The sequence below is a fragment of the Oryctolagus cuniculus genome, chromosome 7 (genome assembly GCF_964237555.1).
Source record: "Oryctolagus cuniculus chromosome 7, mOryCun1.1, whole genome shotgun sequence".
Classification (NCBI taxonomy): Eukaryota; Metazoa; Chordata; class Mammalia; order Lagomorpha; family Leporidae; genus Oryctolagus; species Oryctolagus cuniculus.
Window position 1 is genome coordinate 62,681,234 of NC_091438.1, and position 25,161 is coordinate 62,706,394.

Here is a 25,161-nt window from a genome sequence, read left to right on the forward strand (position 1 = left end):
TGTGCTTCTATAACACTTAATCTTTTTCTGCCATAGAATAGTGTTTTTATAATATTTTCCTGTGTAATTTTCCTTTTCCCTGTTAGACTCCAGACTTTGTTGAGGGTAAAAGCAAACCTATCTTGTTTATGTTATTCCTAATCTAATCACAAAGTAGACTTTTTTTTTTAAGACTAATGGACACAGGGATGAATGGATGCTAGGAAAAGATGAACAAGCAGAATCACAGAGCTAAAATACCAACAAATAAATTTCCTCCCAGGGACTCCATTTTGCAGCCACGGTGAGTGATGTGCTCCTTAGAAAGGGAAGTGGACGTAACGTCAGAGCTTCAATCTGAGAGAGAGGGAAGCTGTAAGGCGGCTGGTCACTGTCACGCCTGGTGACTATTTCTCTCTTTCTGTGAAGGCATGGATGGATGACTGCAGAAACTGGCTTTTCTAGTCACCTTGTTTTAAAGCTGTGGGAGCTGAATCTCAAAATGCCTTCCCACTCGAGATAATTAAGATAAAAAAAAAAAAAAACAATTACATAATTCAGGGCAGCAGAAAAGAAAACTTCAAGCTTGGCACCTTGAAAGTGGCGTTTGCTATTGACACCATTCATCAGAGAGTCACAGCGGTGTGGGAAAGGCCTGAAGAGGAAGGAATCCCCCTCCTTACAGCCTGAGTGGGCTCTGGAGAGGCACCGAGGAAGAAGCCGTCTGGGACGAGGAGAGGAGGGGGTGAATTACACGGGGTCCAGGTTGTCTGTGGGGACCTCTTTTAGATGTCAGAGAATTTTCATCTCAGCTGTGGGAGGGCTTTCCCGCGGGCGCCGTGGCCTGTGAGCAGCTTTCTGTAAAGGCGGCCGCCAGGGAAGAAGGTAGTGGGAATGGCAGGTGGGAACTGGTTACTTCAGATGGCACCGCTCTGCCTTGTTTTCCCTGAGGGCTTCATGATGTAATCCAGATCTCACAGGAAACCCCTGAATGTTTACCCTCATGTATGGAAAAGAAGCTTTCAATGGAAAACATAGAAGAGCAGGTAATTGTGCATACCTGAGACCCAATGTGGTAGCCAGTAGATAATAACAGCTCAGTTTTTTCCTTAACAACAACAACAAAAGACTAACCTAGGATATATTTTTGTAGATTTTAAGAATGCTATATGGGCTGGCGCCATGGCTCACTAGGCTAATCCTCCGCCTTGCAGCGTGGGCACACCAGATTCTAGTCCTGGTCGGGGCGCCAGTTCTGTCCCAGTTGCCCCTCTTCCAGGCCAGCTCTCTGCTGTGGCCCGGGAGTGCAGTGGAGGATGGCCCAAGTGCTTGGGCCCTGCACCCACATGGGAGACCGGGAGAAGTACCTGGCTCCTGTCTTCGGATCGGTACAGTGTGCTGGGCGCAACGCGCTGTCCATAGTGGCCACTTGGGGGGTGAACCAACGGAAAAGGAAGACCTTTCTCTCTGTCTCTCTCTCTCTCACTAAGTCTGCCTGTCAAAAAAAAATGCTATGTTAAAATATGATATATTTCTGCATACATATATAGTTATGTAAAAATAAAAGTGCTTCTCCATATAAAGAGCAGTCATATTGTCAGTACTCTAAAGAAGCAGCTTTGGAGTCCCAGATGGTTGTCTTTTGGGACATCGTAAAGTTCTGGAATCTATAGGAGCCTTACAAGTGCAAGTGAGTCTTTTTAACAAGAGTACATAATGGGGCCGGTGCTGTGGCTTAGTGGGTAAAGTGTCGCCTGCAGTACCAGCATCCCATGTGGGCACCGATTTGAGTCCCAGCTGCTCCACTTCCAATCCAGCCCTCTGTTATGGGCTAGGAAAGTAATGGAAGATGGCAAAAAGTCCTTGGGCCCCTGCACCCACGTGGGAGACCCAGAGAAAGCTCCTGGCTTCAGATCAGCACAGCTCCACCATTGCAGCCATTTGGGGAGTGAACCAGCAAATGGAAGACTTCTCTCTCTCTCTCTGCCTCTGACTCTGCCTCTGTCTCTCTGCAACTCTGCTTTTCAGATAAATTAAATAAATAATAAATATTTTTAAAACATATACATCTGTATATTTATTTACACAAGTGAGTTTCCATGATGAATTTATCTAATTCTCAAGCTCACTTCCTGTAACTTTGAAGCAACAACTCAAACCTTTTTTCTCTAACTATATGTCTTATGATAGTATGTTCTACACTTATATGCTAGTAACTTTCTTGAGGCCTTTTATTTGAACAAGAGTATTTTTCTATTAAAAAGATATTGAAGAATTGTGCCAGTAGGGGAATTGAGGCAAAATGACATTTAATGAAATGCTCACATCCTCATATAAATTCTATGCCAAAATCAAAGCTAGGACCTAAACTGCAGATTTTCTAGTTATATTTCTCCTGGGTAGCTAAACTAATTGCAGTTAATTAGCAATTTTCTCTTGTATGACTGTTCTCATAAAATGATTGAGGATTTAAGTGGTTGGACATTTTTAACAATACCTGTGAAGCACCAGAAAATATCACTGAATAACAAGTATGAAAATGCTGTTTTAATTTTCAGCAGTGTTCCATGTTACAGTTAATAGAACTTACATCATGCCGTGTGTTCTGTGAATTCCTGAAATGTATCGTTTTGCATTGAATCGTGTGTTTTTCCTTCTGGGGCCCTGTGGAACTGCTGTTGACCTCTACAGCAATGCAGATCAGAAGTCATAGCTTCAAGGTTCTATGAATCACTGTTGTGTCTTAGAGAATATATGCCCAGAGGCACCTCTCTGCAGCAGGTGTCAGGAAGGATTAAGTCCTTATGCTGAACAATTCTGTCTTGGCCATCCTCTTCTGTAGCATTCATTATTACCTGAGATAGCCAAAAAGAAGAAAGTAAGGAGAACATAGGCTATGAAGTTTGAAATTCTGCTTAAAAAATACTAGGAGTCTTATTGTTAGGCCTTGATTTCACAGAGGTGGAATTTGCTCATAAATGTCACCTTGGTACTATATAGGCCTAACCTTTGTTAGATTGTTTTGCTTCATAAGCTGGTCTTACTTTAATTATTCAGGAAATATAAATGATTGTCTTACCTGAAAAACACGTTACAGGTTAGGCTTGTATGCAGCAGTAATGTTTACTCATTTTCTATTCTTTGGGGATGCTTGCTGAGAGCATTGTTGAAGACTGTCACGGGTGGTCAGAGACACAGAAAGGAGCAGGATGTTGTACCCAGCACAGTGAGCTGGCGTAATTTCTATTTATGGGGACAGACATCCATGAACAATTCAGTACTTTCTCTGTCATCTCTTGTATCTCATCTAATAAATCAGACAAAATCAAAAGGTAAAGCTTTAAATAAAGTAGTGACGGCACTGTGTCAGTACCTAGAAAATTGTTTGCTAATTTTATTCACTGCAAATACTATTCATACTATGTGCTACTTACAGTATTCATGGTGAATATAGCCTAAACAACTTTTTAAGGTAATATAAAACTTCCAATGGTAGTATTTATTAAAGAGCCTCTAGTGAAATATTAAGGTATACTTGTAAAACATTTCACATTTATAAGAACAGATATGATAGGTGTATGTGTACTTAACCTTTAAGGGTAAAGAGATACTAACTTTTCAACTTTTATTAGATCCTAGTCAGAATGTTCTTATTTCCTTAAATTTTCAATAATTTTTAGTGTACTGGATTTGTAAGACTTTACCAATATAAAGGATATAGGTTGACATTCTATTGTTTTAATTTCTTCCTTTAATAGTACATAACTGACAATGAACATTTTATTACATGCTTAAGGTTAATTCAGTTTTTCTTACCTATAAATTACCTGTTCATATTTTCTTTTTTTTATTAGGCTTTTTACATTTTTCTTTTGCTAATATTTTTGTGTATTTGGGGTACTAATCATTTTCTGATTTTAATTGCATGAATTTTAAATTATTTTCAGTGTTGTGAATTTTAATGGAGACAAATTTATTCATCTGTACTTTTATGATATCCTTTTGGTGCCTTGACTAAGTCATCCTTCTCTGCCTACTATCATAATGCTGGTTTAATATATTAACTTCTCAAAGCTGTATGGTTTTGCAATTTATATTTCATTCTTTATTTCATCTGGACACATGAATGACATGTTTCTAGTCTTGCTTTCCTGATTTGTTGGTCTATTTATCCATACATTAATATAGTACAGTTCTAATTATTATTCTTTATAATGATTATATTGAAGTTAAAATTATTTAATTTTGAGATTGATATTACAACTAAGTATATGCATATTATTTTCTTGCAGTATTTTGAAGCATAGGATCATGTACCCTAGGTAAACATAAATAACCTACTACAGAAAAACAAGTAGACTCAGTGAAGGGTCCAACATCCATTGATCTGTACCACATGGCAAGTGCTCTTAGTGCTCCATAATTATTTCACACAAATATCATTGATAATATTAGTACCCTATTTTCCACACATGGAAATGAATTGTTTGAGAGAGTCAACCTTAGGAGTGCTCGCTACAACCTGTATTCTTGACCACTGTGCTGTCCTCTCATGTGCACACCTCTCTAATTTGCTGCATATTCAGAAAGGAAATACTGCCTTCCATCTGGGTGACTGCACATGGCAAGCCACTCATCCAAGCCTGAGCCTCCTCACTTCACCTGCCATGGATATTTTTACCTACTGTGACCCCTGTCCCTTTTCTGTTTCAGCCATGTATCCCCATAGCCATACCTTGGGGTGGGCCTTTCCTAAAACAGTAACTATAACACCTCATTTTGTTACTGCAGGTTTAGAGACCTCCTGTTCCTTGCTCTCTGCTGCCTTTGCTTCCATCAGCCTCCTCTTGCAATTCCCACCTGGCCTGCTCAGTTTAGTTGCTGTAGCCCAGTATTTGAATCACTCTTTTGCCTAGGTCATAGTGGTTAAATCAAAGGGAATTTTAAGAACAAATATCATAAATTCTTAAGTCCTTGCAGATAATAGGACAAAGAGCTATCAACTTGGTTTTTATCATGTGTATGCTTTAAAATTAACATTTAACTCTTAGAAACTAAAAATGTCTCCTGAAAATTAGATTACTCAGTGCCATCAGATTTTTACCATGTACTAGCATGTGCTAGGAGTTAATAAAGATGAATGAATTAGTCTTTTTTCTACAGATGAAAAATATTTTTTGTTTCTGCAGTGGGTTAAAAACATTTTTTAAATTTTTATTGGAGAGGCAGAGAGAGAGAGCTGAGCACCCCCATCCATTAGTTCACCCTCAAATGCTCCACAACAGCCAGGCTGAATTGGGGATGGAGCCAGAAGTGAGAACTCTATCCAGCTCCCCCACCAATCCAGGTCAATCTAGAACCCAATTATTGGAGCCATCACAGCTGCCTCTCAGGGTCTGCCTTGACAAGCAGAAGCCAAACCCACATACTCCAATGTGGGATGCAGGTCTCTTAACTGCTAGGTTAAATGCCTGCAGCTAAAAATATTTTTCACCATACAGAGGTGAAAAATGTTTACAAAAAAGAACATAAAAATTCTACCATCATATATTATACTTCCCAGCTTTAAAGGCCAAAATGCAATATTCTTGCTGTTGAAACCTAGAGAAAATTCTGTAGCTAGGTTTTGAAAATAACACATAGCCCCCAAGGTAGATTGGATTGAAGAACCAATATTTATTGGATTTATTGGACAGAGAGTTACTAATTAGTGTTGGTCCACAGAGCAAATACCTGAGTGCAGATTTGCATAAGATGTTCTTTTCTGCCTAAAATTATACCTGCTTTTTGTCTTACTTGAGTTTAATCAGACATTTTTCCTGTGACTTCATTCATATTAGATACTTAATTTGTATATCTTAGAAGGATTATTTTTGTACATATTGGTTAAACTATACAAAGTTGCCTTTTTGATAATTGAAAAGTAGCCGAAGGCAATCGGCTCCTGTTGTTCAACCCAGTATAAATATCACAACTTCAAAGGATGAGCAATGGTATATTGACAATGAAAAAAGAAAAAGACAAGATTTGTTAATTGCCTGTAAGGATTAGCCGGCGCCACGGCTCACTAGGCTAATCCTCCGCCTTGCAGCGCTGGCACACCGGGTTCTAGTCCCGGTTGGGGCGCCAAATTCTGTCCCGGTCGCTCCTCTTCCTGTCCAGTTCTCTGCTGTGGCCTGGGAAGGCAGTGGAGGATGGCCCAAGTGCTTGGGCCCTGCACCCCATGGGAGACCAGGATAAGTACCTGGCTCCTGGCTTCGGATCAGCGCGGTGCGCCAGCCGCAGCGTGCTGGCCACGGTGCGCTGGCCGTGGTGGCCATTGGAGGGTGAACCAACAGCAAAGGAAGACCTTTCTCTCTGTCTCTCTCACTGTCCACTCTGCCTGTCAAAAAAATAAATAAAAATAAAAAAAAAAAAGAATTGCCTGTAAGATTTATGTTTACTGATGAGTAAGAAACTCGTAATTGAAAGGACCAGACTTATAATTCAGGAATAGGTTATTGTTAAGGTCAATACTTTTTCATGGCAAATAAATTTACTGAGCAATCAGTTGTTTGGTTTAAAATCATGTTCCATATTAGATATTATGTTTTCTATTCAAGTACTTTTGTAAACTAATTGCATGTGAACTTTATGTTAAGTGTCACTGGTGTTTCAATTTAGAAATGAGGCGGAACTAAAAGTCCCATTTCAATGTCTTTTCTAGGCATAACCCTCTTTTACCAATGTATCTGCCTTCCAGATGATTCATAACTTCTTGGCACAGTTTCTTATTAACATTTGTATTTTTCTTTGTAGCCTACAGTTTACATTTTATTAATTATTGCTTTTATATTTTATTATATCCTTAGAATGTAGCTAGCATTTCATTATTATTTTTCAGATGATTAGAAGGAACTGGAACTGTATGTCTAGCCATTTAAATAGCTTATTATGTTACATTTGAACAAGTTGAAACCATAATATAATTTTGATATTTTAGGTTAATGAAAGAGGCTCTTTATGTAGAAAAAAATGATGTGAAATGAAATATTTTGGGAAAGAAATAGACTAGTCATAAAGATGAGAAGAAAAAGGAAAGTCAACAAGAGAAGCAGTAGTTTTTGAATTGGTTGTGGGTAGTGAGGTGGGGAGCAGCTGGGATTGAGATTTTGAAGGACAAAGAAATCCTAATACTATTCATAAAGTCGATATCCTCTCTACATTTGAAATCTTAGTCATTGGAAAAGGGTAGATGAGAAGAGCTTATATGGTAATACTTTATATATATATATATATATATATATATATATATAGTTGTTGTTGTTCCTAGTTTGAAGAGGCCAAATATGTATTCTCAACGTAATAATCCTGGGGTATGGAGATTTTGGAATTAAATCTGAATTTTCTATAGTAGTCTTAAGAGTCTATTGTTGGTTACAAAACTATCATTTTCACTAGAAAATTTAAATCTGATTTTTTTCTCAATTTCCTTTGGAAAATGTAATGATTATTCATTAAGTATTAAATCTGAAATAATTGTGTGTGACCTGTCTGTAATCTTCCCTCTCCCCGCTCCCCTCCTCCCCACATCAACTCAGGATTCCACCATTACTGAGTACCACAGTAATGTTAGGGAAAAGAAAATTTAAAAAACCAAGTTGGTTTTAAGCTAGCTGTGTGCAGCTACACTAAATTGTTTCATGTGTAAATGACAATGTTTGACTAAATACTCTTAGGAACCTTCTTCTGTGCAGTTGCTACATTATTCCAGTGTATGGTGTCTGCATTGCCAGAGGAGTGTTAATTCAAAAGAATACACAAATTGGCTGGCTGCACGGCGGCTCACTAGGCTAATCCTCCACCTCTGGCGCCGGCACCTCGGGTTCTAGTCCCGGTTGGGGCGCCGGATTCTGTCCCGGTCACTCCTCTTCCTGTCCAGCTCTCTGCTGTGGCCCGGGAGTGTAGTGGAAGATGGCCCAAGTGCTTGGACCATGCACCCGCATGGAAGGTCAGGAGAAGCACCTGGCTCCTGGCTTCGGATCAGCGCGGTGCGCCGGCCGTAGTGGCCACTGGGGGGTGAACCAACGGAAAAGGAAGACCTTTTTCTCTGTCTCTCTCATTGTCCACTCTGCCTGTCCAAAAAAAAAAAAAAAAAAAAAAGAATACACAACTTGGCATGATTTCTGCTATCCCCTCCTCTCTAGATTACAGACAGTTTCAGGAGGAGTGTTGCTGAGGTGGGAGCAATCTTTTCAGTTTATATATGCTTACATAGATACTTTGGTTGTTGATCTTTGGTCCCTGTGAAAAGGAATTTAAACAAAACTTTACCACGTTAAAATGTGGATATGTATCCAGTGTCCCTTATGAAACATTATGTTCTTGAGTCACAGTTATGCATTCACTGGATTTAAACTGAGAATTTTTACTCTGCTCACATCTGGAGCCATATACCTTGAATTCCCTTTTTCACTTTAGGAAAATGTGCAAGAAGGAAAACAGAAAGCTCTAGGTAAACAGATAGATGTGACCCAAACTTTAGAGCTGGCTTTTAGGCTTTGTGGTGGCAACAGATTTTCAGAGTCTGATAAGGGGCTCATGAAAGTTTGCGAAGACTGAGCAGGTTGGAAGATCTTCAAATTTAATATTTTCAGTGTAGGATCATTTTATAAAGTGGAGACCATTTCTTCTGCTTCTACCTTATCATATTTCAGAAGTTATATTCATTATAGAAGAATTTTTGCAAGAAGGATAAAGAGATTCTTCAATCCATGTGTGTGTATATATATATATATGTTTTTTGTTTTTTTGTTTTTTGTTTTTTTTTTTTTTGGACAGGCAGAGTGGACAGTGAGAGAGAGAGACATAGAGAAAGGTCTTCCTTTTTGCCGTTGGTTCACCCTCCAATGGCCGCCACGGCTGGCGCGCTGCGGCCGACGCACCGTGCCGATCTGATGGCAGGAGCCAGGTACTTATCCTGGTTTCCCATGCGGGTGCAGGGGCCAAGTACTTGGGCCATCCTCCACTGCACTCCCGGGCCTCAGCAGAGAGCTGGCCTGGAAGAGGGGCAACCGGGACAGAATCCAGTGCTCTGACCGGAACTAGAACCCGGTGTGCCAGCGCTGCAAGGCGGAGGATTAGCCTAGTGAGCCGTGGCGCCAGCCATGTATATTTTTACTTAGGTATGTTGATGGTTGGTCTCTGACCTCCAGGTTCCCTAGCTACTTAAAAAAAATTAAAATCACATCAAAATGGTAGTCTGGAGTCTTTTTGTCAGGAATACCAATTTTATGTGCTCTTCATTTTAACATACAAATCAATAAACTATGCACAAATCTGAATCTTTGGGGAACGAATCTGAATGTGCCCTTTGCCACTCAAGCAGGTATATCACAGGGAGGAGGGAGGTCAAGAGAAAACCAGGGAAGAGCAAGCAAACAATTGGAAACAATTGAGTGTCTAGGAATAAAAATGTTTGTGGTTGTTTTTACCGTAAATGATGCATGTCTCCTAATTTAAAGCATAATCAGGATGAGTATAAATTAATAAGAGTCGTTAAGGATTTTTAAAAAGACATTAGCAACTTTACACATTACAATAATTTTTATTTCATGTAAGATTTCAGTTTCAGATAATGTATTGATGCAGTTTAAAATCAAGTCAAAATTAATAATAAGTGATGAGAGCTTGATTCTGTAGTAACAATAAAACTAAGTATTTTTTATTTAGAAATTATTTTAAATTTATAGACTTGAGGGTTGGGCATTGTGGTGTACAGGTAAAGCTGCTCTTGGTTCAAGTCCCAGCTACTTTGCTTTCAACCCAGCTTTCTGCTAATGCACTGGGGAAGAAACAGATGATAGCCCATGTGCTCAGGTACCTGCCACACACAGGAGACTCAGATGGACTCTTGGGCTCCTGGCTTTGGCCTGGCTCAACCCTGGCTGCTGAGAGCATTTGAGGAATGAACCAGTCAACAGAAGGAGGGAGGGTGTGTGTGTATGTATGTGTCTTTCACACTATCTTTCAAGTAGATGAAAGCAATAAACATTAAAAAAAAAAAAAAAAGAAACTTTCTCTTGGAGACTCCATGTGATGATCATGGTATTGGTAACCAGGAAAGACTGAACTAAAAAAAATTATTTGAAAGGCAGAAAGTGAAAATGAGCAAGCCCCCATACCCCTCTGGTTCACTTCTTAGATGAGAACAATTGCTGGGGAGACCAAAGGTAAAAGCCCAGAGCTGGGAACTCAGTTCATATTTCCTGCATGGGTTACAGAAACCCAACTGCTTTGAGCCATCGCTGTTGCCTCCCAGGGTATACATTAGCAGAAAGCTGGAGGCAGGAATCGAACCCAAACACTCCCACGTGGGACGTGGACCTGCTAATGGCCATTTAACTGCTAGGCCATATGTCTGGACTTTTTTTTATTATTGAAAGCTAATTAAAATAATAGATGTTTATCATATAAATTTAGGAAGTATAGATAGATACGAAAGGAAAAAAGAGGAGATGGATAATAGATAATCACTGTATAAATTACAGATTCCTAATGTAGACTGTCCTGGTAGGACCCATTTGCTTGGGTGTTTTAAGCACCTGAAGGTGGTAAGTATAACTACAAATAGTGATTATGAGATTGGATAAGGTGAGACTGGAGACTTACCAGAGCTTGAAAATATAGGGTCTTATAGTGGTGACTGATGGTTGAGATTTAATTTTAAGTACAATGGGAAGGGATTTTTTTTAAAAGAGGAAATGCCATTAAATATATTTTTAGAAATCCAGGCTGCTCTGTGTAGAGTGATCAAGCATTATGTGAATAGACAAGGAAAGGTCAGCTAGAATGGCAATGCTTGAAGTGGGGGATGGAAATGAAGATGGGGAGAAGTGGTTTGATTAGAGACACATTTTAGTGGTACAGCTACATGTGTGTATATGCACATTTGCATATTTGTAAGTGTGGTCTTTGAGGGAGAAGGATCACTATCTTCCTTCCTTCTTCCCAAAACAATCTATTGGGATAAAGAACATAACCTTTGTTGCCAAGATGGTCAAACATATATGTAAACTGTTAGAATACTATAGACAGGGGCCCACACTGTGGCACCTCAGGTTAAAGCCCTGGCCTAGAGCGCCAGCATCCCATATAGGCACTGGTTCCTGGCTGCTCCACTTCCAATCCAGCTCCCTGCTAATGTGCCTGGGAAAGCAGTGGAGGATGGTCCAAGCTCTTGTGCTCTTGCACCCATGTGGGAGACCTGGAGGAAGCTCCTGGGTTAGGATCAGCCCAGCTCCGGCCCTTGTGGTCATATGAGAAGTGAACCAGTGGATGGAAGACACGTTCTCTCTCTCACTCTGTATTTCAAATAAAAATAAATCTTTTTTTTTTTTTTAAAGAAGACTATAGATAGAAAGGTGTTTATGGCCTGGTAGATATATTTTATAGTAATTAACTAATTTTTGTGTAATAAGTGGTTTTAAAGCAATAAGCATGAGAATCTAAGGGAGTACATATTTTAGGCATTGAAGTTACACTGTAGAGAACAGGGGTGGTGCTGCTGTTAGGTAGGAAGTCAGAAATGAGCTTATGTGTGTGCGACAAAGGCCTAAGGAGCTAACATCTAGGTCCAGCATCTGCATCTCAGAGTCGTCCCAGTAACCTAACAGATGCAGCCCAGTATCTGCATTTCAAACGCCCTGCCCCTTCTACCGGATAAACATCGTTCCTCTAAGGCAGGGCGACGCCAGTCAGGCTTCCCCTGTCTGATAACTCGGAGGAAAAACTCAGAAAGGAATTTTTCGTATTTATATCCAACAAGTCCTTTGTTCGAGGGAAGGAGAAGAAGAGGCGGGAAGGCAAGACCCATCCCCTTAAACACCCCAGCCTAAATGTCAACTGCACACTCTCTCTCAGGGCCTGTCTGGAGAGGTGCCCATCTGTTCTTACGGATGCCCCTACCCTAATAAACCTTGCTATATTGCTTTCCCCTGCTCTCTGTCTCATGCTTGAATTCTTTCTTGCGTGAAGACAAGAACCCTTTGCTTCTCTGGTAACACTGCTACAACAGAATACTATGGACAGATCAGCCAGTAATCAGCAGTTAATTGGATAGCTCCAGAAGCTGAGAAATCCAAAATCAAGGCACCAGCAGATTCAGTCTGGTGAGGGACCTCCTCTGGGTCCGTAACTTGCTACTTGTTCACTGTGTGCCTGTGGGTTGGAGCGGGTGAGAGGTTTTCCAGTGTCTCTTTGTGGAGACTCCTTCCCCATTATCTAATCATCCAAAGGTTCCCACTTCTATCACACTGGGATTAAGGGTAAACATAGGAATTTGAGGAGGGTATATAATTCAGTGTATAGAAGGTTTCTTAGCAGAAGTTGTGTATGAGCTTTGAAGAGTGAGAGGAGTTAGGTAAGACTATTTTTCACCTTGGGTGGAAAAGGGGGGGGGTACAGACAACAGTTGGTATGTGCCAGAAAGAACGAGAACTTGACCTGCTCAATACTTCTCAATTAATTCAACAGAACTAGTGTACGTGAGACAGGTCCTCAGAATTTTATATTATCAATTTTAAATTGTAGCCACTGCCTTCATGCAGTGTCTGATTCCCCTCCCACGCCCCACTGCCTTTTTTATGTCCCTTAAGTGCCTCAGGTGCATTTCTGAGTCTTCAGTTTGTGGTTTAGCTTGCCTGTTCAGGTTTTTCCACCTAAATGCTGACTGTCTTCTCAGAGTCTAAATCTGATCTGATCACCTTCTCTTAAAGAGTTACCCTCTAAATAGTATATTTTTCTAAATACATGTTTATAATATTTATATCTGATATTATTATATTTATCTGCTTCCTTTTTTGCTTGTCTTCCCTAAAATACAAGGTGTATGAGGGAAGGACCTAGTCAGTGTTTTTGTAGCTGTAATCCCAGTATCTATAGTTGAATGATCTGCAAATATTTGTAGAATAAATGAATGAACTCATACAACAAAGAAAGCAAGGTCGGTTGCACAAAGTGCCGTAATCATTTTTACTTTTTCTCTTTTGTCCTTTAGATGTCCTTTGTGACTGAATTGCTAAATGTTCATGTTGGTTGAAGGAAAGAAACATGCTTAGTTAATTTGAGTGGATGAGGTCTATGATAGGAGGGTCAGAAACCAGCCCAGGAAACCATGTTCACAGTCATTCTGGAGCTCAGTACGTTTCGTGAAAGAAAGATTACACAGCAGGCTTCAGTGGATCTTTCTGGACCAATAGTTTTGGAAATTTTTGATTCCAATCATTTTTTTAAAGGATTTTATTTATTTATTTGAGAGGTAGAGTTGCAGACAGAAGGAGAGACAGAGAGAAACGTCACTCCCCAAATGGCCTCAATGGCCAGAGCTGCGCTGATCCGAAGCCAGGATCCAGGGTTTTCTTCCCAGTCTCTCCCACGTGGGTGCAGGGGCCCAAGCACTTGGGCCATCTTCTACTGCTTTCCCAGGCCACAGCAGAAAGCTGGATTGGAAGAGGAGCAGTCGGGACTAGAACCCGTCGCCCATATGGGATGCCAGCACCGCAGGCGGAGGATTAACCTACTGTGCCACAGCGCTGGCCCTGATTCCAATCATTTTTTAAAGACTTATTTATTTATTTTAAAGTGTTAACAGAGAAGAAGAGACAGGAATAACTTCCATCCACTGGTTTATTTCCCCAGTGGCTGAGCCAGGATCAGCGAGGAGCCAGAATCTTCATCTGAGTTTGACACATGGGTGGCAGGGACCCAAACATTTGGGTCATCTTCTGCTGTTTTTCCCACGCTGTTAGCAGTTAGCAGGAGGCTGGATTGGAAGTGGAGCAGTCAGCACATAAACAGGTGACCATACAGATGCCAGCAGCATAGGCGGTGGCTTTTCCTGCTGCTTTACAGTGCTGACCCCTTCCCAATTATCTTTTCTCCTCAGAAATGAGAAATAATTATCATTCAATGACTTAAAACTCCACCTCCCACATTCTGTGTTCTCTAAGAGAAAAGTTGATCAAGTTTATCCTCCTGCATGAGGTCTGAGCCTTTGGACAGACTCCCTTCTGCACCATTACTGTCTCACGTGCAGTCCTTGTCTAATCACCATCCCGAGACACTTGGGTGTGGTTGGAAGAATGATGTGGCTTAAGTGATTATAGCTTAGTGTAGAAAGAACTGCGTGCAACCACTTGCCCGTGGAGCCACAGAGCCGCATGTGGACGGGTGAGGCACTGAGTTCACCAGATTGTCAAGCACAGGGATTTTTCTTTTTTTAAGCTGAGGGTTTTTGAAGCTCTGCCTTTCTAATACACCAGTGGGAATTATTACCTTTCTCCCAGAATTTAACTAATTTGCAGGAGCTCTTAATCTTTCACCTGGAAGGAAAGTTCTACCTCGTCCCCTCTTGCTTCCTGGGTTAGCATCCATGACCAGCAGGGAATCAAATCGTCCTGAGGGCCCATCGGTCACTGTCAGGAAGCCACGTCCCTGCCACTGCTGGCTTCCCTCAGGTTGCAGAGAATGATCAGCCTGCACCAGGGAGGCCTGGACTTGGGGTTGGTAAATTGAGGTCTAGTTCTGTTTCTGTGTCTGTCTGGCTGTTGGGGTTTACTTGATTTATATACCATTTGGTTCTTAATTTCATAATGTACCATATAAGATGATGATACCCTTACTTGGAAATTGTGTGATTTTATTCTTTTTCTGTCTTCCAAGAAGGTAAGGAGACTTAGCTCAGGACCGTGCTCCTGGACTGGACTCATCACACCCTGAGGAAAGATACTTCACGGCATGCCAAACACTTCAAATATTCTCCCAGAACTTTGATCTTATTTAAAGATTTTAGGGAAACTTTGTTTTTTTTCCACTGAAGTACACATATATGATAAAGCAGAATGTTAAATTTGCATGAATTTAGAGTAACATGAGATTCTACAGTTCTCATATTTGGTAGTCTATAGCTTCTTTTTTTTTTTAATTTTGTTCAAAATCTTTTAATAATGAAGCTTAAGCCAATTAATTCTAAGGAGAATGTTTCCTAAGAGAAGATGTAATTAGATGAACTACTTTTTTTTGTTGTTGTTGTTGTTGTTGTTTTTGACAGGCAGAGTGGATAGTGAGAGAGAGAGACAGAAAGGTCTTCCTTTTGCCGTTGGTTCACCCTCCAATGGCCGCCACGGCTGGCACGCTGTGGCCTGCGCACCACGCTGATCCGAAGGCAGGAGCCAGGTGCTTCTCCTGGTCTCCCATGGGGTGCAGGGCCCAAGCACTTGGGCCATCCTCCACTGCCTTCCCTGGCCACAGCAGAGAGCTGGCCTGGAAGAGGGGCAACCGGGACAGAATCCGGCGCCCCAACCGGGACTAGAACCTGGTGTGCAGGCGCCGCTAGGTGGAGGATTAGCCTATTGAGCTGTGGCGCCGGCTAGCTTCTTTTTAATAAAGGAAGTAACTTCTAAAAGGTATTATATCTTTCGCCCTTGATGCATGATTCACTAATACTCCCATAGAATTCAGGCATAGAAGTCTCTGAAGTCTCTGGTCACTTGTCACTGTTTATAAAGTTGGAGGATCAGCTTCTATGCCTGATCCTTGTTTTTATATGAGCAGTGATTATGTCCTTCATGTGACTCATAATTGTTTATAAAAGTAAAAGTAGGCTTCTTTGGGTACAGATTTTTAAAATCATTGATGGAAAGTATTTTTTGTGTGAACAATTAGTTCTTTAGTTTGTTTTCCACCAACTTGTCTGCTTCTGCTGAAGCAGATGGTTTCCTTTCAGGGCTCCTATTGCTTCTCTGTTAAGTGCAACCTGTGAAGGAAGGAGCAGTGCTTCCTTGGAAAGGGCCTTGCTGGGTGTGGTAAGCAGGTGAAGGCCAGCATCTAGCATCGCAGACCGCTCAGCCTGGTCATCAGCATCTGACGCTTAGATTGTGAATGTGTATCAAGAGTAGGAGGGTGATGATAGAAAATGGTAATATACTGCCTGTTTTTTAAAATCCAGAAGAAGAGGTTTTGCATGTTTTTACCATAAATAAGTAGTAAATATTTCAGGTGATAGATGCAGTTACCTTAAGGAACATTACACAGTGTATACATGTATCAGAATGTTGCATGGAGCCCCATGAACGTGTATAGTTTTACGTATCAGTTTAAAAATGTAAAAAAGTTAGATTCTCAAAATTAGGAAAAATTATTTTCAAACTATAAAACGCATTTATTTGATAAGATGAGAGACATACCTCACTATAATTTTCTCAAAAAGTGGTTTGGGTCATGGTGCTTTGCATGTTTATTCACGAGAATGTGATGCCCAAACCTGGCCAGAGTTTGGAAACCACACCCATGAGAGGTACAGACGAGTTCAAACGTGTATTTCAGGGTCCTACTCGAGATATTAAAATTTCCTAGCATTTTAATGGGTAGGAGCATCTTCCACACATTCGCCTGGGGTGGGAGCTCGTGTGCTGCTGTGTTGTGTGCGCTCACCTTTCTGTGCAGTGGACTACTGGCTGTTTGAGGACAGGAAGCTTGCCCTTGCCCTGTTCTGAAACTGCCGAGCCCAGCACTTGAGCACACCAGACACATTTAATGAATGAATGAATATGTTATTCTTGTGATCGGTTTCCCAGGGTAAACCAACTATATCCTCTGACATCTTGTAAAACTAATTATTTTTTCCTGTGGCTGTGTTTAGATTTTAAATGAGGCCTCAGAGGTGAAAGGCCAGCATATTACTGACAGGCCATTTGTCTCCCATGCAGCACTCTCCTAGTAGTTATTGCCCCAGGGATGGCCTTTGCATTAGGCCAGTGATGTCAGCATCATGAATAGATACTGATCTATATTATGGCAATCACTCTTGTTGCCCTGCTTAGAAGACACAATGGCTGATACTGGTACAATTAACTGGTTAAATTCATTGAAGGTTGAGGTTTATGTGAAAAGTATCAGTGAAGTAGTTTATATATGACAGATATTCTGATGAGGTTCTGCCTAGAACTAACATCTTAAAAATCAAAAATTTTTTTATTTGTGGATATGTGTCACACTTAGAGGAATTGAAGTCATATTTGAAAGGAAATCTTGTTGTAGGTCTTTCTTTCATAAACACTATGTTTGGGAGACTAGCATTCTACATGCTTCCACATGGCTTGAGTTATGTGACCAGGGCCCCACAACAGTTAATGGAGTAAACCATCATTTTAATGTAACCAGTGCTGCTCTGTGTTGATTGCTTATGCAGAAGGATGACTTGAGGATGAAAGTAATAGAATGAATAAACATTAAAGGAACAAACTGTCCAAAAGCTATATGGGGGGCTTCAAAACATTCATGGGAATGTGGAGTTAAAAGATAATGTACATTTTCCCTGAGCATTCTGAAGCCACATGTGTACTAAAGCTATAGTTAGCTGGACAACACACGATTATTGTAGGGAATAAAACAAGCTAAGGTAAGTAAACATTTGTTAGGAGATCAGGTTTTGACCGAGCCATTTTAATCTTATTTCCTTAGATTATTGATTATATAAAGTTTAAGGAATTTTCAAGATTGCCCAAATATGTGTGTTGAAATTGCATATTATTTTGCAGTTGTAGAATAAGCATTTATGTTTTAGGGAGTAGCATTGTAACTGTACTTGTATACATGGTAAATGCAAGTCTGGGGCAGAAAGGAACTAAAGCAAGTACTGGGTATGTGTTTTCCCAAGAAGAAAGAAGCAGCTTTCTAGGATAAGTTGTGAGTTCATGGTGTAATGAAATGTATATTTTTTCATTATTTTAGGATAACTTTTTTAAATTAATGAAATTTATTTAAGAGACAGAGATCTCTTATCCATTTATTCACTCACACCCGAGGCTGGGCCAGGCCGAAGCCAAGAGCCTGGAAGTCCATCCAGTTCTCAGCTGTGGACGACAGGCCCCTACCTACTTGAACCATCATTGTCTGTTTCACGAAGTGTGCATTAGCAGGAAGCTAGAATCAGGAGCAGTGAAGCTGGATTCAAGCAGAGACACTCTGATGTGGGATGCAGGTGTCGTCAGTGGCATCTTAACCATTCTGCCGAATGCCCCACTCTTAAAATAGTTCTTAATGAAGGTTTTTCCATTTAATCAGTATCAATGAAGGAAACTAGAGAACTACTTTTGTAGTTTATGCTGTTTTGCATGTCAGAATCCCTTGAAGTATAGATAACCATAGGAAGATATGAATGATTTTTTTAAGAGACTAGGAATTTTAAGCCTGAACACGTTTTAAAAGGCTAATCTGTGAAAAGGAGATGTGCCTTCCTCAGCACAATTCCAGATGGAAGGAGGCAGGTCAATGGAGAGACATTACACAGAGATTTTTGAATAAGTTTATGGGAAGACCTTGTTAATCAATTGTATGCAACAATGACTGAGTTGTCATGGGTATGTGGAGTGAATGTTCTGTCCTGCACATTTTTAAAGAGAGGTTAAAATCTGCTGGGCATATTTTGTAAGGGGAGAAGAACTACACTAAATCAACAATAAATGGCTATTTGAAATGTGAACATCTGTAAATCTAATTTCTTCTCTGTTCTTGATCTCATTTATGAAGTGTGATGCCTGCTGTGATAGTAGATTGTGTTAAGTATTCTATTGATGGTTGAGCACTGATGTGAAGTTTAACTCATTCTCTCTTTTTATTTTAATTGCATTTATTATTTATCAGCTAACATGATTATATTCACAGCACTGTTACTGTGACTTTTTTGTGAGAAGGAAGAATATAAAGAGGCCTTTTGGAATGCAACCATTTACACCCCCCCCCCAAGGATTGTGCAACGCCTTCTATATGCTAGTGTCATAAGCAAGGGGAAAGTGTCAGAATTCATCATATCACTGTGTCTTTGTCTTATTCCTCTGATCCTTTGATCTCTGTAGCATTGCAGCCCTGACAGCAGATCATGATCATGTTGAGAGATTGAAAGGTTGACCAATTATGAATAAATAGCCAAAGCTTACCCTACCCTAACAAATAGCCCAAAATATAAATTCCTTTATTTCACAAACTTGTAACTCATCCCACAGAATGATCATATGAGTCAAACACTGGGCTTTGTGAGTTCTTTATGTCTGAATTGAGGCTAGCAACCATTTCTTTTGGGTATTACATGGGCTCAACTATTATTCTTGGCAAGAGTTATACATTTTTTTGTTTTAGGTATAAGGTGAGCAACACACTCATTCTGGTATGCTACTAACTAACTTTCCCAGTGAAGTTTATATCTAACCAAGAAGAAATTAATAGCCAGAAAGATAGCCTATGAAAAAAATTAGGAATAAATGAGCTATAAAAACAAAGTACATCATTCTGATTTTCATAGGTAGGTCTTATTTCTTGATTATACTATGTTAATATCTGTGTTGTTGTCTATTTAGAATATTATGATTTTACCAGGCCATGTGCTGCATTCTGGCCCATCTAAAAAGATACATGAGGCAGCACTGCTGCATGCTTCACATCTCAGCATCTATGTAACCTGAGTATGTGTATATTTTTAAATTTTTATTTCATTTTTTTTTCTGAAAGGATAAGAGAGACAGAGAGCTTACAACATCTACTGGTTTACTCCCTAAATGCCTGCGACAACCTGGATTGGACCAGGCCACAGCCAGGAGACTGGAATTTATTTTGCCTCTCCTATGTGCATGATAGAAATCCAAATACTTCAGCAATTCCTGCTGCCTCCCAGGATATGCGGTAGCAGGAAGCTAGAATCAGAAGCAAAGCCAGACTCAAACCCAGACATTCTGAGATTAGATGCCAGTGTCCCAACCAGTGTCTGACCCCAATGCTAAATGCCCACCCCATGTCTAAAAATGAGACACAGAGAGAGCAAGCTATCATCCCTAAATGCTCCAGTGATCAGGGCTGGGCCAGGCCGAGCTTGGAAGCCAGTAACGCAGTGCAAGTCTCCCATGGGAGTGGCATGAACCCAATTACTTGAGTCATCATTGTTGACTCCCAGTGTCTGCGTTAGCAAGAAGCTGGAATCAGGAGCCAGAGCTGGATTTTGAACCTAGGTACTGTGATACATGACATTTTGACATGTTAGTGGTTTTAATTCCATATGTATATACATGAATGTTGAAATGTCATCAAAGTTAATTTTTTTCTAAAAATTCTATGAATTTTTAATCTTTTTTTCAAGAATGACTCATTTGTGCATGTGGACAATAAAAAAGCTGCTGTGTCCATCATTTGTCACTTGGCACTGCTGCTTTTCTCCCTTTATGGGTCTTGGCAAGAGACAACTGCAGAGAAGGCCAGGGCTCTTGACAGCCTCAGTATTTGATGTCCATGAGCCATTTCAGGTTTTAAAACTCTTCTTTCTTACCTCCAGCCTCTATTTAAAAATTGGCATAAAAGTGAGATTACCCAGGGAGTCTACCAAATGAAATACTTTTCTGGCCCTGGAAATGCTCAGTAAAATAGAGGCTAACTGTAACTCTCCCCAAACGTGGATTAACTGTCAATTGCAACAGTCCATATTTCAAAATTCTGCTTGATCCTACATCGTCTGCTGCCTATTGATCGATCATTATGTCACTTGTCGTGTGTTTAGGATATTTAGGTATAGTTTAAGTTAGCAATGGTAACTACTTAGGGCGTTAACAGCATATGAAGAACAAGTCTGATAAACACTTCACCCAGAAGAGTTCTCTTGCTGGGTGATGCTTTTGGGAAAGGCAATAAAGTGTGCAGGTTGTGTTGGGGCACTACGTTACAACATCTGGTGGGGAAAGAGTCCATGAAAGATGCAGGATGAAAGCCAGACCTCCAGGGGTTCATGGCACAAGAACTGAAGTGAAGGGGAGATGGAGCAACACGTAACATGCCTGAACAAACACAGCGGCTGAATTGGGGTTAAGGGCACAGTGTTTTCCAGTCTTCTGCCTTCTGATTGCCTGCATTGATAAAACAATGTTGACTTAAACTTTGCAATTCTGTTTAATTTGTTTTCTCCCCTTTGGAACGAATGTTGATGTTGAAAAATTTAACTATTTGCTGGAACATTTCATGTTGCTTTTGAGGTCTTTTCTAGGGGATTTGGACCTTCAGGACCGAATAGCAGTCATCCACCCTTTATTTATTTATTTATTTATTTATTTATTTATTTATTTATATTTGACAGGTAGAGTTATAGACAGTGAGAGAGAGAAAGAAAGGTCTTCCTTCCGTTGGTTCACTCCCCTAATGGCCTCTATGGCTGGCGCTGCGCGGATCCGAAGCCAGGAGCCGGGTGCTGCCTCCCGGTCTCCCATGCGGGTGCAGGGACCCAAGCACCTGGGCCATCCTCCGCTGCCCTCCCAGGCCACAGCAGAGAGCTGGACTGGAAGAGGAGCAACCGGGACTAGTACCCGGCACCCCAACCGGGACTAGAACTTGGGGTGCCGGTGCCACAGGCAGAGGATTAGCCTAGTGAGCCGCAGCGCCATCCCCATCCACTCTTCTTTATTTCATGCAGCATTTTCAGCAAGTTACGGCTTCCGCATGGGCAGTCATTAGAATTAAAATTCCGGATATGTAATAAGCAATGGCTCAAGTCCCCAAATGTGCAACACATAAGTTTATGAGTGATATTTCTCTCTAGAAAAGAGCAGCTTCACCCTTAAATGAAAAAATGGCTGTGATGTTGTCCATTTATGACCAATATTGGTGCAATTAGACCTGTGTGCAGTTGAAGCTGCTGTTCTCAAAAAATGAAATATTGAACTGAGGCCTTCATTGCACATTCAAAGAAATACAAAGAGAAGGGATGGATCTGTATTTCAAATATTGTTGATGCTATTGGTTTAGACATGTTCCCTTTTATTGGGTCTGTTTTGCAAGCCTAAATTTGAGCCTGAAGAGTTTCTCCATATAAATGTCTTAAGTATTGCAGTGGCACATCCATCACCTTTTTGCTTTTGAATTACAAAGATAACCTTAAGATATGAGCCTTATACTGGGCAATGTTATCCATACACAGAAGGGGTGAGCCTCCATGGTGATGAAATCAGCCAAGGCCCAAGAGGAAAGTAATAGGCAGAAAGGATAGAGTTGATGAAAAAATTGATTCTTTTCCATTAAACCCTACGTGATGTGTTTTTTATGAAGCAGGCATCCGCCAAAAGAAATATTTTTTCAATGAAAAAGAGATTGATGCTAAGGGAGAGGAAAAGTATGTAAGAAATCAGTGTATAAATATGTGTCTTATTCCATCACCATCTCAAATAATGAGAAAGTTGAGAAGCATTGCATTGAATGACTTCAAATGTTTACTTGGATTTAGTGGTATTAAATTTTTTTTATTGTTAATAATAGTATTTTTTAAAAAGTACAGTTAGACTTCACACACTATTGCTTTCTGAGTTCTAAAATGTGTGTTGCTTGTTTTCAGGTTTACCAAAGATGCAGGTCATTAGGAACTATATGGGAACACCACCCCCCGGCCTTCATGAAGGACCCCCCTTACATATCCAGGCAGGGGATACTGTTGAACTTCTCAGAGGAGATGCACACAGTCTGTTTTGGCAGGTATTTGTCCAAATTACAATCTTTTTAAAAGGCTTAATGGATGATTTATTGCTGCTTATGGAATAAAGCTCTTCTCTTTAGAAACTGATTACATACTTCCAGCTTCAGAGATTTTACATGATGTGAAAGAAAAATAATTCTTAACCTTCCCCATATTTACCAATGCCAAAGTAGCAATGAGCGTTCATGTATTGAAGAAAAATAGTGCCAGTGCTGTGAGTCATAATTAATATTTTTATTAAAATTCATACTTTGCCAGAGCATTATTTTTCCAAACCTAGTACCTGTGGGCATGATTTCATTTGCATGGCTTTCATACATTAGCAGTTAACTTCAGGGAAACCAACTAGTTAGCTTGCTAGTGGCCATTTGTGGCCATATTTGGTTTTTGCCTGCCCACAGTACATGAAGTTCTAAGAGGTACTTAGTGCATCACTCACGAAACATACAAAACCTGGAAAGTAAATGAGCATGTTGATGTTTGCTGGTGGTGAGATCTTTTCTAGCTAGTATGCCTGTATTTGGTTCAAGGATTTTGTTAATTGGGCTAAATACGGTATCATGTTAAGATCTGATGAAGCTGAATAATAGAACTCTATTGTTCATTAAATTACTCTGTGTCTCCTTGTGCATGTTAAAGATGCTTCCCCAAAAAGTTAACAAATGTTAAAAATCTATTTTGAGGAACTGGGGATGATGATCAATAGATTAATGCATGAGTGAAATTTGGTTGGGGTAAAGAGAGAGCAAACAGGAAGAGTGTGGGATAACATTCTGTTGTACTCACATGTATGTGATAGCTGTTCTGTTTATTTAAAACTAGGCTGTTGTCCACCCTCTTGTTAGGTAAGAATGCCGCTGGATGGAGCATTTATGTGCAACCACCATTTCCACTGCTGTGGCCAGTGCCTTTTCCAACGTTCTACCATTCTTAAGTATCCTATTGTTCTCAAAGCTCATCCTCCCCAGTTCTACTCCCTGTCAGTCCACTCCTGCATTGTTGAGGCTAACCACAAAACATACCTGCATTTGTACTCATAGGATTCCATTTATGCAACGCTTATCTTTCACCTTGGATTTTCCATCTTGTATTCTGTCAGTTGGTTCTTGTCCCTAAATTTTCAACTTCCTTCTCTCAACTGCCACCTTTTCTATAGAGTGTGAATATGCTCAGACTCTACTATAGAACACATATAACTCAAACTTTTTTCTGGTTATGTGAGGCTGTCTTATCCTCTCATGCTCTTCCCACCCTCTTTCTCTTCCATACCTAAAGCTAAACTTGTTGAGATAGCAGACTATACTCGTTATCTATCCTTCTGTGTCTTACTCATAATTCAGACTCCTACAGCTCCTACAAGAACTGCTGCAACTTGGATTTCTTATGCCACTTAACAAACCAAAACAAAATTTACTTTTGTGATATGCTGACTGTACATATTTAAAGTATACAGCTTATTATGTTTGAGAAATGTATATATAAATGAAATTATCACTAATTATCAAGATAATAAATGTATCTGTCAGCTCCCTCCCCAAATTTTTGTGCCCATTTGTAGTCATCATGCCCCTCTGGCTGTCCCCTCCATTCCACCCTGTCCCCGTCCTCAGGTGACCACTGCTCTGCCTTCAGACAGTAGATGAGGTTACACTTTTTATAGTGTTATGGCACATCACATAATATGTATTCTTTCTTTGTATCTCTGTCACTCGGCATGAATATCTTGAGATCCAACCATGTTTCTGTGTTTAAAAACAGTTTATTGCTGATTATGATTTCATGGATACAGCATGACTTGTTTGTCATGTGTTCTTGGACTTTTAAAGTTATCATTTGTTTAGAGCTTCTATGAACATTCAAGAATAAGTTTTATATGAACTATGCTTTCATTTTTATGGAAAAATATCAAGAGGAATGAGCAGGTCAGAGGTATATATATGATTAATTGTTTTCAGAAATTACAAAACTTTTTTCAAAGTCACCATACCAGTGCTATATTTCAATCCGCTGTACAAGTGAGAGTGCTAGGTGCCCTATTTCCTTTACAACATTGTGTGTGATTAGTCTTTTTACCACTGTGGTTTGAATTTACTTTTTTTTAATGACTAATAATGTTAGGTATGTTTTCTTGGGCTTGTTTACCAACCATATGCCATCACTGCTGAAGTACTTGTTCAAATATTTCATCAAGTTTTTTAAATGAGTTTGTGGGTTTTCTTAGTATAGATTTTTGAGAGTTCCCTTTCTACTTTTGGATAAAAGTACTTAATAAAATTTGCTGATCTGTAAGTTTTCTCTTGATCTGTAGCTTATCTTTTTCTTCTATTAATAATTTTGTAGACACAGCAGAAGTTTACTTTTGATATAGTCAGTTTGCCATTTTATTTTATGGATCAGCTGTATGTATCCCATCTGAGAAATCTTTGCCTATCCCCAAATTGCAAGGATATTTTCCTATGTTTTCTTTTAGAATGTTTGTGGTTTTCAGTTTTGCATTTAGGTTTATTGATCATTGTGAGTCTTTTTTGTGTATTGCATGAGAGGTGTACATTTTTTGGCACATGGAAACTCAGGTGTTAAACCAGCATTTGTTGAGCTGAGAGTTTTTGATCAACTTGGTTGTCTTTAAACTTTTGTAGATAAAGAGT

At 39.9% G+C, this 25,161-nt stretch overlaps 1 protein-coding gene across 1 annotated transcript in view; it reads left to right on the forward strand.

Moving 5' to 3' along the window:
• Nucleotides 1-25,161, forward strand: part of VAV3 (vav guanine nucleotide exchange factor 3) — a 411,833-nt gene that overhangs the window by 320,232 nt on the left and 66,440 nt on the right. The window contains exon 20 of the mRNA XM_002715817.5: nucleotides 22,376-22,512. Within this exon, the coding sequence (XP_002715863.2) occupies nucleotides 22,376-22,512 (137 nt within the window). The remainder of the gene's footprint in view (nucleotides 1-22,375; nucleotides 22,513-25,161) is intronic.